Source organism: Vanellus vanellus (assembly GCF_965231255.1).
Source record: "Vanellus vanellus genome assembly, contig: HAP1_SCAFFOLD_896, whole genome shotgun sequence".
Lineage (NCBI taxonomy): Eukaryota > Metazoa > Chordata > Aves > Charadriiformes > Charadriidae > Vanellus > Vanellus vanellus.
Window position 1 is genome coordinate 864 of NW_028128906.1, and position 18,153 is coordinate 19,016.

The 18,153-nt window shown below is 51.8% G+C and overlaps 1 protein-coding gene across 1 annotated transcript; it reads right to left on the minus strand.

The window, feature by feature from the left end:
- Nucleotides 1-11,115: 11,115 nt before the first annotated feature.
- LOC309683819 (olfactory receptor 14I1-like) lies at nt 11,116-12,051 on the minus strand (the record flags this gene model as incomplete). Its single annotated transcript, XM_082499822.1, has 1 exon — nt 11,116-12,051. One exon carries the CDS (start codon nt 12,049-12,051, stop codon nt 11,116-11,118), a length of 936 nt encoding a protein of 311 aa, XP_082355948.1.
- Nucleotides 12,052-18,153: the final 6,102 nt, after the last annotated feature.

The following is an 18,153-nucleotide window of genomic DNA, read 5'->3' on the forward strand; positions in this document are numbered from 1 at the left end:
GTGTTTCTCCTTGTTTCCCCACCCCTCTGTTGAACTCTGCATCTCAGGAGTTTGGGAGGGGGTGCGGGTCAGCTTCTCTTCTGCCTCTGACTCTGGGAGTCCTGCCCCAGAGGTGTCCTCATGGAAAGTAGGTGTCGAAGTAGTATTTTACTTGATAAGGGAGTGTGTCATTGAGTTTGTGGGGTTGGGAATGAGCTGGGTCATTCCTCATTCACCTGTGGGAGGGGGATTTCTGTGAGGAATGGCATTGGGATTTCCTCAGAGAAGTCTGTCCCAGTTTGTCACTACCTTTTCCTCCTTGGACAGGTCCCCCTGCCCAGACACAGCAAATGTCCAACGGCAGCTCCATCACCCACTTCCTCCTCCTGGCATTGGCAGACATACGGGAGCTGCAGCTCTTGACCTTCTGGCTCTTCCTGGGCATCTACCTGGCTGCCCTCCTGGGAAACAGCCTCATCATCACTGCCATCACCTGTAACAACCACCTCCGCACCCCCATGTACTTCTTCCTCCTCAACCTCTCCCTCATAGACCTGGGCTGCATCTCCACCACTCTCCCCAAAGCCATGGCCAATTCCCTCTGGGACACCCAGGATATCTCTTACTTTGGCTGTGCTGTCCAGCTCTTTTTCTTTTTCTTTTTTATGTCAACAGAGTGTTCTCTCCTCACCGTCATGGCCTATGACCGCTACGTTGCCATCTGCCATCCCCTACACTACGGGACCCTCCTGGGCAGCAGAGCTTGTGTCCGCATGGCAGCAGCTGCCTGGGCCAGTGGGTTTCTCAATTCTCTCCTGCACACGGCCAATACATTTTCACTGCCCCTCTGCCAGGGCAATGCCCTGCACCAGTTCTTCTGTGAAATCCCCCACATCCTCAAGCTCTCCTGCTCACACTCCTACCTCAGGGAAGTTGGGCTTCTTGTGGTTGGTGTCTGTTTAGCCTTTGGGTGTTTTGTTTTCATTGTGGTGTCCTATGTGCAGATCTTGAGGGCAGTGCTGAGGATCCCCTCGGAGCAGGGACGGCACAAAGCCTTTTCCACATGCTTCCCTCACCTGGCCGTGGTCTCCCTCTTGATCAGCACTGGAGTGTTTGCCCACCTGAAGCCGCCCTCCATCTCCTCCCCATCTCTGGACCTGGTGGTGTCATTTCTGTACTCGGTGGTGCCTCCAGCAATGAACCCCTTCATCTACAGCATGAGGAACCAGGAGCTCAAGGATGCCGTACGGAAACAGGCCCAATGGACACTGTTTCGCTGAGAATAACCTTCTGCCCCTTCTCTGCACATTGCCAAAGGCTCATCTTAGGCTGCAATTCTGCTTTTTCCTCTCGTGATAATCCTGCTTATAGATAATTTTCTGAGTTTACGCTGCTTGTCTTAAGGCTTGATCCTACTGTGTCTGACCCTTGCACAACACTGAGTCAGGTGTGGCCTGACAGATAACAGCTCTTCAGTAAAAGGGCACCTCCCAAGGGCAGGATGGGCTGTTCCTCCAAAGTTCCTTCCAAGAACATGTTCAAGGAATCAATATTTTAAGGAGTCTGTTCTTGTTTTTTCAATGTTTCTGGAGCCAAGCTCACGGTACTATTGGGTTCCACTGCACCAAATATTCTGGATTTAAAAGCGCTCTTGGTGCCCAATAGAAGGGGAGACCGTCCATGAGCTCCCATTATCTCCTCAGTCTTCTTCATGTATGAGAGGACTGACGGCATATACCGGACATTCTGGAAATGCATTTTTTAGGGGGGAGGAGAGGCGGGATTAGGGACTCAACACTTGCCCTTGGACTGGAACGGATGGAGACTCCGAAGGTGAAACACCCTCCAAGGTGAAGTCCACCAATATAAAGCACTGAATCAATGTGTCCACGCACAAGGACGCTGCAGTGCCGAGGGAGTCAGCAGGGCCTCATCAGGCACAGGGAGGGGAGAGTGGGGAGACGCATGAGGTGCCTGAGGGGACCCCAAGGCCAGGACTGCTGTGCCCTCATGCGCCTGGCCAGATTCACTTCTACCTGGTCTTTAGCTTTCCTAACCTGATCTCTCGCTGCTCGGACAATTCTTTCCAGGATACCTGTCCTTGCTTCAACCCTTCTGTAGGCTTCCTTTTCCTTTTTGAGATTGACCAGGACCTCCTTGGTCATCCACGCAGGCCTCCTGCTGTCTTTCCCTGAGTTCCTCTTTGCCGGGATGTATTGCTCCTGAGCTTGGCTGAGGTAGCCCTTGGATAATAGCCAACTTTCATGGGTCCCTCTTCCTTCCAGGGCTTTGTCCCAATGTAGTTCACCAAGCAGGTCCCTGAAGAGGCCAATGTCTATCTCCTGAAGTCCAGGATAGCGAGCTTACTGTGTGCTCTCCTAGCCACCTTAAAGATCCCAGACTCTGCCACCTCAAGGTCACTGCAGCCAAGGCTGCCCTTGACCATGACATTCCCCATGGGCCCCTCTTTCTTGGTCAGGACAAAGTCCAGCATAGCATCTCTCCTCATTGGCTCTGCTGTCACTTGGAGAAGGATGTAATCGTTAAGGTGTTCCAGGAACCTCCTGGATTGCCTATGCGCTGCTGTGCTTTCCTTCCAACAGCTATCAGGCTGGCTAAAGTTCCCTCTGAGGACCAGGGCTTGTGAATGTGAGCCTACTCCAATCTGTCTATAGAGGGCCTTATCCACTCGGTCTTCTTGGTACCCCCATGTACTTTTTCCTCTTCAACCTCTCTGTTCTTGACCTGGGCTCCATCTCCACCACTCTCCCCAAAGTCATGGCCAATTCCCTCTGGGACACCAGGGTCATCTCTTATGCAGCACGTCCTACACGAGCCTTGCTGTTTGTCTTTTTCATTTCAGCAGAGTTTTCTCTTCTCACCATCATGGCCTAAGACCGCTACGTTGCCATCTGCCATCCCCTGCACTACGGGACCCTCCTGGGCAGCAGAGCTTGTGTCCGCATGGCAGCAGCTGTCTGGGGCAGTGGGTTCCTCAATTCTCTCCTGCACACGGCCAATACATTTTCACTGCCCCTCTGCCAGAGCAATGCCCTGCACCAGTTCTTCTGTGAAATCCCCCACATCCTCAAGCTCTCCTGCTCACATTCAGACTACCTCAGGGAAGTTGGGCTTCTGGTGCTTAGTGTCTTACTAGCATTCAGGGCTTTTGCTTTCATTCTGTTTTCCTATGTGCAGATCTTGAGGGCTGTGCTGAGGATGCCCTCGGACCAGGGATGGCACAAAGCCTTTTCCACGGGCATCCCTCACCTGGTTGTGATCTCCCTGTTTAACAGCACTGCCATGTTTGCCTACCTGAACCCCCCCACCATTTCCTCCCCATCTCTGGACCTGTTGGTGTCATTTCTGTACTCAGTGGTGACTCCAGCAGTGACCCCTCTCATCTACAGCATGAGGAACCAGGAGCTCAAGGATGCCCTGTGGAAACTGATGACTGGTATCTTGGCAGAAGCAGCAATGAACTGCCCATCTTCTACATATCACACATGATGTAACTCATTACAGGCCCAGATTGTCTTTAGTACTTTTTTTCCTTTCATTTCTTTGTTTTTTAGCTTTTCTGGGTTTTCTTAATGCTGTCAATAAAAGTGAAGAATCATCCTTTATCCTATTGCTATGTCAGGATCTGTGTTGTGGGAGCCACAGACTTTGTGTAAATAAGAAACTGTTCTCTCTTCGTTTTTGAAAAACTGAAGGACCCTGCACTGACTTGTTTGTCTGACATCCTTTCTCCGAGAACTTCTCTGGAGCTACAGGGGCCACGTCTGTGTGCTGAGGTGAAGGGGGCAGGAGCCACCCGACCTGGGTCTGCCTCCCAGCCTGACCAGCATGGCCCTGGGCACCACAGCCCCCAGCTCTGCAGAGCCGCACCACCAGCTCGGGGGCTGTGGGACGCCTGGGGAGGGGTGCAGGAGTGGCTGGCCAGGCCAGCACGGATGAGCTCTCTCGGGAAGAGGCTCTGAGGGGAGATGGGCTGTGGCGGGAGAAGAGCAGGGCACCGCGTGTGTGCAGGGCAGCCATGGCAAGAGGAACCCTTTGCTCTGGTGGGACAGCTCGGGGCAGGCTGCCCTGTCCGTGGGGCCAAAGGACCTTCCTGAGGGTGCCCTGGGCCAATTCTCTCATGCCATCCTGGGAGGACATTTGGCAGGTGGGGCTGCAAGCTGCCTGGGGCAGAGATCTCCTCATCATGCTGGCTGTGTGGAAATTCTCACTGGCCTCTGTGTCCTGCTGTGGGACCAGTCCCAATGGGGCTGCTCTGCTGGTCTGTGCTGGGAGAGGGCAGGAGGTGGCCAGATTCTGGGAGGGTCTGTGCTGGCAGGGCTGGCAAGTGCCCTAGAGAAGAGAACCCCAGGGAAGAGCTGAAGTGTGGGAATGTGCAGGGTGGGGGCACATAGCAGTGTCCTGGCACAGCTGGGCTCCTGCGAGAGACATGAGGGACCAGCAGAGCAGGGTCTGGGCTGTGCCTGTGCCCACTGGACACCCCGGGGAAGTTGTCCCAGCGCCATCATCACAGAATCACAGTATCACAGAATTTCCTATATTGGAGAAGACCTGTAAAATCACATAGTCCAATCATTACCCTAACACAGACAAGCCCACCACTAAACCATATCCCTCAGCACTATATCTACACAACCCTTAAACACCTCCAGGGATGGGGACTCCACCACTGCCCTGGGTAACGCATTCCAATGCCTGATGACCCTTTCAGTAAAGAAATTATTCCTAATATCCAGTTGAAACTTCCCTTAGCGCAACTTGAAGCCATTTCCTCTTGTTCTAACACCCGTTACCTGACAGAACACGTCGACACCCACCTCTCTTCCACCTCCTTTCAGATATGTTTAGAGAGCAATAAGGTCTCCCCTCAGCCTCCTTTTCTCCAGGCTAAACCACCGCAGTTCCCTCAGCCGCTCCTCATAAGACATGTGCTCCAGACCCCTCACCCATTTCGTTGCCCTTCTCTGGACACGCTCTGGTGTCCTTTTTGTGGTGAGGGGGCCAAAACTGAACACAGTGCTCAAAATGCGGCCTCCCCAGTGCCCAGTACAGGGGGGAAATCTCCTCCCTGGTCCTACTGGCTACACTAGTCCTGATACAGGCCACGAAGCCGGTGGGCTTCTTGGCCACCTGGGCACACTGCTGGCTCATGTTCAGCTGCTATCAACCAACAACAGAGGTCCCTCTCTGCTGAGCAGCTTTCCAGACACTCCTCCCCAAGCCTGTAGCATTGGCGGGGGTTGTTGTGGCCAAAGTGTGAGACGCAGCACTTGGCCTCATTGAAACTCCTACAGTCTGCCTTGGCCCATGGGTCCAGTCTGTCCGAATCCCTCTGCAGAGCCTCCCTACCCTCAGGCAGATCAACACTCCCACCCAGCTTGGTGTCATCCGCAAACTGACTGAGGGAGCACTCCATCCCCTCATCCCGATCATTGATAAAGATGTTAAACAGGACTGGCCCCAGCACTGAGCCGTGGGGGACACCACTCCTGACCGCCCGCAAACTGCAATTAACTCCGTTCACCACCACTCTCTGGGCACGGCCTTCCAGACAGTTTTTTACCCAGTAAAGCGTGTGCCCATCCGAGCCATGAGCAGCCAGTTTCTCCAGGAGAATGCTGTGGGAAACAGTGTCAAAGGCTTTACTAAAGTCCAGATAGACAACATCCACAGTCTTTCCCTCATCCACTGAGTGCGTGACCACGTTGTAGAAGGAGATCAGGTTAGTCAAGCAGGACCTGCCTTTCATAAATGCCTTTGATAATGTGGCACTGAGTTCCACCTGTCTATAGCAGATTTTATCCCACAGCGAAGGACCGCAAAACTAGAAAGGGCTACTGCAAATGTGCCAAGAGAATTAGAAAAAGCCATTAATGAGGGCAGGCAGTATGACAGCCTTAGAGAAAGAAATCAAATTATTATCAAAAATGGTAATATAGAATGGCTTAGCTCTAGAGCACCTTTTAGAAGTACAGGGCAGAGTAGGTGCGTTCTTGAATAAGAGCTGCTGGGGTTTTTATGTCAGTCAAGATCAGAAAAACAAAACTGAGAGAAACAAGAGAAAGACTCATTTAAAAATATTACACGAAATAGGGCAGGGATCTCCCCTAAATCTCTTTGGGTGGCTAACCTCTTGGCTCCCAGACTTAGGAACAGGACTGTGAACTGAAAGGATTTGGGTTGTTGTATTCACTCTCTTGTTTTGCTTTCTAATTAGATGGGTGTGTTTACAGTGTAGTATTACCTTATGAACTTGACTTACGACTTAAATAATGAAGAGTATAGTGTGACCCTGACGGTGAAAGGAAAAGGAGGGACTGTTAGGAAAATCTCATTCCAGAACTATTGTAACAATTACTCTTTAGAGTATGAAATTGTATGAACTTTCTTAAGATGTACAGCGTTTCTTTTGCGTACTGCATAGCCATGGTTCAGTCAGCATGACTACAGGACCCAGCTCATTGTCGGGAGGAGAAGACAGCCCCCAGCCTGAAGAAGAAAGGATGCTCCAGCACTGAGCGGATGACACCATCCTCCCAGCCCCTCTGACACCCCTGTGAAACCCTCCCCTGATCTGGCATCAGAGATAAGGAACTGCAGCAAGACCGACTCCAGGGACGTCTCCATTAGGAGAGCAGCAGGTGGATGATGATGCCACAGCATGAGAGTTGCTTTGCCAAACAGCAGCCTGCGTGTGCGTGTTAAGTAGCGATCACTCAAATTGTGTTGTACCTGAATGCTCTAAAGGTATAAGAACCATGTGTGAAACTGCATTTGGGGTGTCCCAATTTGACTGGGACCACTCGTGCTCGTGAACAGAGAATCACTCATGTAATTCCATACTTTGTGTCCCAATCTCTCTCCTGGGACAGCATGGGCAGTTGGAAAGTTTTCATGATGTTATCCTCGAAGGCCGAGAATTGTCCCCAGGGGTGGCCCAGAAGGCACTTGACTGCCTTTATGGTGCTGTCCTCCCAGGCAATGATCGTTCAGGAAGGACTCTGACTGAAACCATGACTCGAATAGGACTGCCTCAAGAACATGAGAGCGATGTGCCATCCTCCCCTATGCAAGATGGTCCCCCTTTCAGGCCCAGTCGAAAGGAACAGGTGGTTTGCAAACTCTTTTGGGCAAGGATTTCAGATGCTTGTGCAATGCCTCACACAACTGTGGCCTGGGCACTCATAGACAACACATACCTGATCATTTCCATAGTGTCAGTGTGTGTGCCTTCGGAAACCATGCACGTGCTAACAATCAATGGGATTTGGGTGAGTGGTGTGTATGTCCAGTGAATATGAACTACAAATTTATACCCTTGTGAAGGTAGGATTTCAAAAGTTTCAAGCAAAGTCCTTACTGTCAAAAATGCTGAGTTTATTTTTTCTAAGGTAAGAATAACCTAGACTTTTTTTGTTTTAAATAAATGCCCTCTGTCCCCCCTTCCACTCTTCCTTGCCCAGCAAGACTGCAACCTGCTGCCTCCTGTTCTGCGGGTCGTGAGCCATCCATTGCAGAACGGCCTTGAACACGGCCTCTTCTTTCCCACGGAGATCCTCCTTCTGCAGGACACACAGGAGGTCATTGATGGAGAGCTCCAGAAACTCTCTCAACACCCTGGTCACCCTTTCCAAGTGATGGGAGATGAACGCGTGGGCTGCTTCCCGCAGGTCAATAATAAAGTCAATAATAAAGGCAGTAGTAATACTCGGTGAATCTCCAGATGCCGACGCAGTTCTCCAAGCACAGCTGGGACTTTAAGAACTCGCAGCACAGTCTGACGATGCCCATGACGTTGAACTGGTCGGCCGCTATCAGCAAATGTTCAACGTTGATGGCCTTGACCGGTACTGTGCCGGTGTAGGCGTACTTGGTAATGAGCCGCATCATTTCAGGTGAAGTGCCGGGGATTTTATAGACATCGTTCCCGGCATTGCTCCAGTGGGTGGAAAACAAAGCCCTGAAAAAAGCAAAGCAGTGCTGGGGGAAAAAGCAGCTTTGCTGCATTAAACCCGGACCCTATTATCCCCTGTGCCTCCTTTCCGGGGCACCAATTTGGGCACACGCAGTAGCCACGCTGGGAGGCCGTGGGGCTTATTAATTCATGTGTTACGAGCCGGTTGTTTTAACAAGGAGTCACCGCCTCCGGCTGTGCACAGAGAGCCACAGGGCCAGTGCCCTCCTTGCTTCAACAAGACCACCAGAGAATGGCGCTGTGTGGGGAAGGAACACCTCCCGCCCCACGGCAGACAAGCCCGGCTGGCCATGCTCCAGCCCTGCACCGCATCGGGGGGTTCGTCAGACACCGCTTCCAGCGCTGCTGTGAGATCTTGGGTTGGGGATGAATTCCGGTGTCCAGGAAGGCACCAGGACTGTGGGGAAGTGCTGGAAAAGAGGTTCAGTGCCGAGGGAAACACTGGAGAGACACTAAGGCAGCGTGACACAGCCTGGGAAATGCTGTGTGTCCCCATCCCCTCTTGTTCCAAGCACTGACCTGAACTATTGACTGCAGCTACAGAGGATGTTCTTGTGAGCACTGAACTCAATGCCACCCATCAAAGAGTCTCTCCTCCAGGCAAAGCTCACTGAAGATGGTGCAAAGCACAGCACTCATCTTCCTCTCCCTGGGTGAGGATGTGTCGCTGGGAGCCAAGCTATCGCCCACGTCACAGCCTGTGGCAGTGGAAGGTGCTTCTCCTGGAGGTGCTACAGCACTTTGTCTGTGCCCTCCCTCCAACACCGTCTCCCAACCCCTGCCTGTCTGGTGGCTCTGGAATGTGTCCCAAAGTGAAATCACAGGCGCAGGGGTGACCCGGGACCGGCTGTGAGCCCCCGTGCAGCTGGTGCTTTACCTCTATATTGATTCATGGGTGGTGGCAAATGCTCTGTGGGGGTGGTTACAGCAGTGGGAGCAGAGCAACTGGCAGTGCAGAGGTAGACCCATCTGGGCTGCTGAACTGTGGCAAGACATTGCTGCCCAGATAGAGAATCTGGTTGTGAAAGTACATCATGTAGATGACCACGTACCCAAGGGTCAGGCCACTGAGGAACATCAAAACAACCAGCAGGTGGATCAGGCTGCTAAGATTGAAGTGGCTCAGGTGGACATGGACTGGCAACGTAAGGGTGAACTATTCATAGCTTGGTGGGCCCATGACGCCTCAAGCCATCAAGGAAGAGATGCGACATATAGATGGGCTTGTGACCAGGGGGTGGACTTGATCACGTTCACTATTGCACAGGTTATCCACGAATGTGAAACGTGTGCTGCATTTAAGCAAGCCAAGCGGTTAAAGCTTCTTTGATATGGAGGACGTTGGCTGAAATATCAATACGGGGAGGCCTGGCAGATTGGTTCTATCACACTCCCTCAAACCCGCCAAGGCAAGCGCCACGTGCTCACAACGGTGGAAGCAAACACCGGACGGCTGGAAACACACCCTCTGCCCCATGCCACCGCCCTGAACAACTATCCTGGCCCTTGAAAAGCAAGTCTGATGGCGACATGGCACCCCAGAGAGAATTGAGTCAGACAGTGGGACTCATTTCCAAACAGCCTCATAGACACCTGGGCCAAAGAGCATGGCATTGGGCGGGTGTATCACATCCCCTACCATGCACGAGCCTCCGGGAAAATGAAACAATACAACGGTCTGTTATAAACTACACTGAGAGCCATGGGTGGTGGGACCTTCAAAAGTCGGGATACACATTTGGCAAAGGCCACCTGGTTAGGGAACATTTGAGGATCTGAATATGTTCGGGAAGAGAGTCTGGATTATTCCTGACACAAGCAAAGGCAAAACTATCTGTGGGATAGCTTTTTTGTAAGGCCCTGAGTGCACTTGGTGGGTGATGCGGGAGGATGGGGATGATCGATGTGTTCCTCAAGGGGATTTGATTTTGGTGAGAATGGCCAATGAATCAAATGATATGATATTTATTGCTAAATTACCACTCTATGTCATCACTACTACAGGTGCTATATGCTCTATCTATGGCATTGCAGTGAAAGTGACCTAAATTAATGAAGAATGAACTTTGATGAAACTGAGCAAAGTGCAGAAGTGATGGAACCAGAAGTGGCTGCAGTAACTGGCACTCGGGAATTGTCTTGAGATCGACATCTTCAACCCACAGTTGATGGACATGGGCCCTGCCGGCTACACCAGCTGCGAGCTCCAGATGCAGCACGCAACAATTCAACATCACACACCACGTCTTCTGCCGGGAAAGACAGTTACAAGAGATGGAGCCCAAAGTCATGGACTAAATGAACTCAAGGGACATTTCAGTGGGATGGCCCATGGACTAAGGGAATGATATCTGTGTGCATATATACATATATCAAAGACAGGAAAATGGTGGTGATTTATGGAAAAGTGTAAGACCTGGGCATGAGGTAGATGGTATAGAATAAGGGGCGGACGCTGTCCTGGTTTTGCCTGGGATAGAGTTAATATTCTTCCTGGTAGCTGCTCTGTTTTGGATTGACTATGAGAATAACATTGCTAACTCATATTGTTTTAGTTGTTGCTGAGTGATGCTTATATTAAGTCACGGACTTTTTCAACGTCCCGTAGAAGGTGGGGGGGCACAGACAAGACAAGCTGGCCAAAGGAATGTTCCATCTCATAGCTGTCATGCTCAGTATATAAATGGGAGTTGGCTTGAGGGAAGGAATCGGTGATCACTTCTCCAGACAGGCGGGGCAAATGATCATTGGGTGTTGACAGTAATATATTTTGCATCACTTTATTCTATATATACTTATACTTATTATTATTATTGATGTTGTTACTGCTAATGCTTTTATTTTCTGTTACTGTTCTATTAAACGATATTTATCTCAGCCCATGTTTGTTTTTTTTTTTTTTTCCCTGCTTTTCCCTTTTCTTGCTATTCTACCTGAGACATCCCGTTTCATTTAAGAGCTGTTACCAGACCGGCCACATCTGACTCAGTGTTGTGCAAGGGTCAGACACAGTAGGATCAAGCCCCAACACAAGTAGTATAAACCCAGAAAAATATCAATCAGCAGGGTTATGACAAGAGGAAAATTAGGCTCATGATCTAAGATAACCCCTGGGCAGTGTGCAGAGAAGGGGTGGCAGGTTATTGTCGGTGTAACAGCGTCCATTGGGTCAGTTTCAATAGGGCATGCTTGAGCTCCTGGTTCCTCATACTGTAGATGAGGGGGTTCACTGCTGGAGGCACCACCGAGTACAGAAATGACACCACCAGTTCCAGAGATGGGGAGGAGATGGAGGGGGGCTTCAGGTGGGCAAACACTCCAGTGATGATAAATAGGGAGACCACGGCCAGGTGAGGGAGGCACGTGGAAAAGGCTTTGTGCCGTCCCTGCTGTGAGGGGATCCTCAGCACCACCCTCAGGATCTGCACATAGGACACCACAATGAAAACAAAACACCCAAAGACTAAACAGGCACTAACCACAAGAAGCCCAACTTCCCTGAGGTAGGAGTGTGAGCAGGAGAGCTTGAGGATGTGGGGGATTTCACAGAAGAACTGGTGCAGGGCATTGCCCTGGCAGAGGGGCAGTGAAAATGTATTGGCCGTGTGCAGCACAGCATTGAGGAACCCACTGCCCCAGGCAGCTGCTGCCATGCGGACACAAGCTGTGCTGCCCAGGAGGGTCCCGTAGTGCAGGGGATGGCAGATGGCAACGTAGCGGTCATAGGCCATGATGGTGAGGAGAAAATACTCAGCTGAAATAAAAAAGAGAAAGAAAAAGAGCTGGACAGCACATCCTGCATAGGAGATGGCCCTGGTGTTCCAGAGGGAGTTTGCCATGGCTTTGGGGAGAGTGGTGGAGATGGATCCCAGGTCAAGAACAGAGAGGTTGAAGAGGAAGAAGTACATGGGGGTGTGGAGGTGGTGGTCGCAGGCGATGGCGGTGATGATGAGGCCGTTTCCCAGGAGGGCAGCCAGGTAGATGCCCAGGAAGAGCCCGAAGGTCAAGAGCTGCAGCTCTCGTGTTTCTGCAAACTCCATGAGGAGGAACTGTGTGATGGAACTGCCATTGGACATTTGCTGCTTCTGGGCAGGGGGACCTGTCCAAGGAGGAAAAGGCAGTGACAAACTCGGAGACTTCTCTGAGGAAATCCCCATGCCATTCCTCACAGAAATCCCCCTCCCACAGCTGAATGAGGAATGACCCAGCTCATTCCCAACCCCACAAACTCAATGACACACTCCCTTATCAGGTAAAATACTACTTCGACACCTACTTTCCATGAGGACACCTCTGGGGCAGGACTCCCAGAGTCAGAGGCAGAAGAGAAGCTGACCCGCACCCCCTCCCAACTCCTGAGATGCAGAGTTCAACAGAAGGATGGGGAAAGAGGAGAAATGTGTCTGTGCTCTGAAAAAAGGAAGCGAGGAGAGGGAGTCAGACAGGCGTGCAGTGAAGCCTTCTCCTCAGTGACAGTGTCTCCAGACAGAGAAACTGCAGGGCACTTGCTTTTATGTTGTGCATCACTTGTAGGACAATCACACGTCTCCTTGACTGGAGGTGCAGCTGCCGAGAAGGCATCTCGGGCTCTGGACCCTCTGGCTGTGAGGTGGGCGGGAGAGGAGAGCAGAGGCTTGCTGCGGAGAAGTTGTCTGAAGGTGAGGGTATGGCAGGAGGTGCCGGGATTCCCCCTGCTTGGGCATGTCTGGCAGCAGCTCCCTCTCTGTCCCTGCCCATGTCTGGGCTGCCAGGAGCTGCCCCTGCCTGGAGCTGCTTCTCTGCCCCCGGGTCTCCTCCCTGCCAGTGCCCCAGAGCCCATCCCACCCGCTGTGTGCTCAGCTCTGCCCTGCAGACCCCTCCTGGCAGCACAGCGCTGCCCAGGGGCGTCTCTGGGTGTGCGGGGGCTCAGGAGGGCTTCAGGGAAGTGCTATCGAGAACGGGGGTCTCTGTGCCTTCTCCACAAAGGAGAACTCCATTCCCACCCCCCACTGCTCACCCAGCAGCCGAGAGGAGAAATCCCACAGCACAGAATTCTTCCCCTTCAGGGGAAAGGTGCCTCGATGTCCTTCTTCAAAAGGACTCTGTGCAAATGTCCTGGGGGTGATGGGGATCCGGGAGCAGCCCTGACCCACACAGGTCCATCTCAGCAACAGAAGGCATCTGCCTTGCTGGCCATCACTCTTTCCACCCACTGCTTCTCCCCACAGAAGCTCTGTGGGAGCTCCCCGGGCAGGTGCAGAGCTGACCCTGGCAGAGTCCCTGCCCCGGCACACAGCCATGGGGTGCAGGGACCCTGATGGCAAGGACAGCCCTGCCCACCGCTGCCTGCACACCCCTATGCACACCTCCACAACCATCCCCGGCAGAAGGCAGCCCTCCGGCCCTGTCCCTCTCACCGGGCAGCAGGGAAGCCCTGCTCTGGAGCACATTCTCCTCCTCTACAGCACAGAAACTGAGAGAGTCCTCCTGACAGAGCCCAGAGCTCTCAGATGGACCAGCTTGAGGAGAACCCTCCAGGAACTGGAGCTGCATTGCCCGGCACCCTGAGACTTACCACGCAGAGGGCGGTGAAGATTTCTGCCCCAGTGAGCTCTCAGCGCCCCCCACTCCAGACTGCCGTTAAGCTCTCTCTGCCTCGAAGGTCTCCCCTCTCTGCCTGCAGGCAGTGCCCCCAGCCCTGCTCCTGGGCAGAGCTGTCTCTCTGCGGTGCTGCCCTCTTGCCAGGAGCTCCCTCCGGCCCAGCAGCCCGGCCCAGCTCAGCAGCAGAGGACCAGCCCACGGTGGCACTCTCTCTGTCCCCTCTGGCCTCCCTCAGAGATGTCCCTGGGGCTCCAGGGGAACCGCCTGTGAAAAAGGCTGATGCAATCTCTCATGTTCCCTCCCTCAGCTGCGCAGAGACACTTACTTCCACCAGTGTTCTTTCTCCCAGCAGAAGAAGAGCTGGCCATGAGTACCCCCTCTTCTTGTCCCATCAGTAGCACACACGAGGTCTTGGACTCTTGGTACCAGGAGTCCTTATGGCAAGTCACCGCTTGCCTGGTGCCACAGCTGGGGGGCTTCAGCCCAAACGTGCAGCAATGATCTCAGCCAGGGGCACAGACAGGACGAGCTGGAGCCGTTCCTGTGGCAGACAGAGCTGTGACATGGTGGCAGAGCTCAGTCCAGATGGTCTTCAAGGACAGCCTCCTCCAAGCTCTGCTATAGTCCAGATCACAATTCAATCTAACCCCGAAAGGCAATTCAAGGGCACCAGTATGAGTGTTTACTCCTTCAGGAACAGTTTGAAGAGAAACAAAGCCACTGTGTGGCCACTGCTGAGTTTCATAGAGCGGGTGGAGCTATATCGGAGATTCTCTACATCCTCTTTGCCTCAGTCTGCCCCAGCAAGGTCTCCCAGGGCTCTGTGACTCGGGGCAGGAATCTGGAGGAACGCCACCAGCAGTGGATTGTTCCCAAGTCACCTTAACTAAGACAATCCTTACCAGTCTATGGGACAGGAGGGGTGGCAGCTGAGGGAGATGACAGGGTAAACCAATGTCCCAGCATGTCCAATGACACTCCGTAATCATTGAAAGGCCATGGAGGTTGAGGGAGGGAACTCCCTGATGACTGGCAGCATCCAAATATTGCATGCTCTTTTAAAAAAATGGCCAACCGATAAATAGGGGAAGTTGTGCCCCAGAGTGTGTCCGCTCAGAACCCATTTGTGGGTGTCTGAAACCCTGGATTTACCCAGGACAGCTTGTGTCCCACCGTTCTCTGCTTCCTGTGATGGAAGAACAGGATTGCTCAGCGCAGGGAGAGCAGTGCTGGTCTTTTAAGTTGGAAGTCAGCATAGTTTTCAGCATCTTCCCCCACAATATGCTTGTGCCCGAATTAGGATGTCATGGCTTGCATGGGTGCATAAGGAGATGGGTAACTAACCAGATGGCAGATTGGGCTCAGAGGTCTGTGGTCAATGTGTGGTACTCTTCCTTGAGGCATCTAGCTTGAAAGCTCCTGCAAGTGTCTGTCCTGCCACCTGCCCTGTTTATCATGTTTATAAGGACCTGGAGAAGATGCAAGTGTTCTTTTTCATAGGATTTGAAGACACTACTCTGGCGGGAAGGGCTGGTATGCCAAAGGACATAGACAGGCCAGAGGGATGGGCCAAAAGTAATATCATGATGTCCGATAAAGAGAACTCTGAAGTTCTGCCCTTGAAGTGCACTAACCCCATACAATGACAGAGGGCAGGGGCGGTGTGGCTGGGTGGCAGTTTTGCGGGAAAGGCTCTGCTGGTTCTTCAGTTTCATTAGGCAAAACAGGAGCAGGGGGCAAAGAAGGCCAACAGCATCCTTTGCTTCTCTTTCCATTCCCTGAAATCCCGAGTGCTTCTCTTTTATTCTCCTTATGCCCTCCCAAAAGGACAGCCCACCTGTGCTGGTTTGAAATGAAACAGAACCCATTTTCTGTTCAGTAATTTGACTTTGCAGCCAAGCCTCCTCGAACTAACTGAACTCTCTGAAATTTAATGCATATTGTCCATAAGCTGTTGGCTCTCAGAGTGACAAAACCTGATCATCTATAATTTATGCCAAGGCATGGTATGCAGAGAGGCTCTTGCTTAGACTTTTTGCTATAACAACCAAGGGCAGCTCACTTTGTTATATGCCCCGTTGGAGGGTCGGAAGCCATAAAGTGTAGAGGGGTCACACCTTTGGATAGGAGCGGAGATGAGAAGTGACCCAAAACTGACTAACTTATCTAAACTGACAAGTCCTTTCTCTCTCTCCCTCCTCTCCTTGGAAAGAGAGGTGAGGGAGAGCATCTGTCGTTTGTTGCAGTGGCCAGGCCGGCCCAAACCACGACAAGGGTGAAGGAACTGCACTGTTGGAATGAAGGCAGTCCTTGCTCCTGCACACAGAATTCCAGCCACAAGTAGCTCTGTGCTCATTTAATATTTGGTTGGCTGCCTCGAGGAATTGCCCCTGACACACCCTTGGCTGGGCTCAAACAGCATTTTGTCTGGGAAGCTCTCCTAATGAACAGCCTCATCCCAACTTCATTGCGTGGTCTGTAAATGGAGAGGCAAGCCCTGCAGTCAAAGTGGAAGGTTTGTGGGTGATGGTGGTGACTGAAATGACCCACAATGCATCTTTGGTGTGGCTTTCTGGATGCTCAGAACCAATGGACCTCTGAAGGAAAGTCAATCTGGAATTGGAGCTTACAGAAAACACATTTAAAACTCTTTTCTACTGAGTCGCTTGGAGCAGCAAAATTCCTGTTAGTGTTTGCCTGTGTAAAGGCTGTATGGGAAGTGCACAGCATAAAACAGACCATGCAGCTTGAGCTAAAATATGCGTTAAGGAGGAAAAGGATGTTACAAACTCAATAAGCAGGTGATTGAACCAGGGCAATGCCCTAGGAGATCCCACTGTCTTAAAGTAGCAGATCCTACTTCTCCAGCCTGTCAAGTTTACGTTAGTCATGGCAAAGTGAAAAAGGAAGCCGGTGCCATTGGAACCCTGTGGTGTGCCATGTATGATTCACAGGATCTCCTGAGAGAAATGGATGACGAGGTAAAGAATGTGAAAAAAAGACACCCGTAAATTGAAGGAGGAGGAATTTCCCAAAATAAAGACAATCATCTTAATCAAAGTTTGATAGGAAGATCTCAGGGTAAACAGACATAGACCCTGGTTACAAATGAAACAGCTGGACTTACAAGTTGGACAAGCACAAGATTTAGAAACAGAACTAAAGGTTTTAGAAACTGAGCTACAGAAAGCTGGAACAGCAGCTCAGCTTCCAGCAGAGTAACATATAGTCATGAACAGAAGTCACAATCAATGCAGCGCACTCCCCTCAGTCTGGGAATTCAAGAGTATGTCTTGGACAAGATCCATAGGGTCTACTGGGAAGGCCCAGGTTCTTGTGGGCTGGCACCAGGGATCCTGGAGTGCTTGCCAGCAGATTCTTGGGGATAACGCACAGCTGAAGTGGCCATTGGGAATAGGAGAAACTTGGCCCTATTATTAGAGGACGCATGAACATGCACGGACCCTCTTCATGTATGGCAAACTCAGGCTAAATAACTCCAGAGTAGAGTCACTTTGTTATAGTCACTTTGAGTGGCTATGAGAGAGCCCATCGTCTTGACCCAAGGTGGGAAAATGTCATCTTCCAACCAGGGCAATGAAAGGAATTAATGTGAAAAGACCCATCAAGTCAACCTGCATCATAAGGGAAAGCAAATTTTCCTTTTCTAAAACAGACAGAAGCCCCCCCTTGCAAAACCAACATGGTTGGTCACCACTGCCAATCTGCTGCTTTAACTGCTCCACACCATAGAGTCTGATCTCAGTACTGACTTTACCACAAGAATTATGCATGAGCACTGCAAATCCTAAATGTAAGATGTGCCACCCTGTCTCTGGCAACCCGTGGGGCAGAGGAGAGGGAAAAGCCAGTAACGGGGTTTGGATGTTGAAGGTGGGGTCCAGCAGAGATGAGGAGTCAAGGGAGTGGATGGGGAGAGATAGGCAAAGGTGAGACAAGTTCTGATCTTGATTGTGAGGCCACTACAGTTGTAGGAGCATGACTGTGCAGCAGCTGGCCCCAGCAGTTTGGGGACAAGAGGTTTATCACAAAACCGCTCTTCCCAGCAGAGCCAAGATAGGGGCAGAGGGAAAGGGGAGCGGCAGGCCAAGGGGAGATGGCTGGCATGGTGATGATTCTGAGGGCACTTCCACAGCAGCAGCCTGGTTGGCCCTCAGGAGACATGCTGGCCAGCAGTCATTCTGAGGTTATCCAGCGCATCAGAGTCCCCACCCGAGAGGAACCCCATCCTTGGGGAGGGGAGGGGGTGAGGCAGGTGGAAGAGGCCCACCTGGGTTCTGATCCTGGGGGCACCTCTGTTACAGCAACCTGACCAACCATGGCAGACGGAAGGGCAGGTGGGGCTCATGGCCACCTGGCTCAGGACGAGCCCTGACACTGGCAGAAAATCTTCTCCTTATCTCCAGGTTGAACATCCCCTCTTTCACCCAACACTTCTCTTTCATCCTCTTAATATGCACCAGAGGTGGAGAGCCAATCTCTGTATTTTTTTGACCTCCTCCTAGGTTCTGACAGGCTGCAAGGAGGTCCCCGTAACCCTTCTTTCTGCTCTTGACCTTCCTTGCAACCACTGGCTC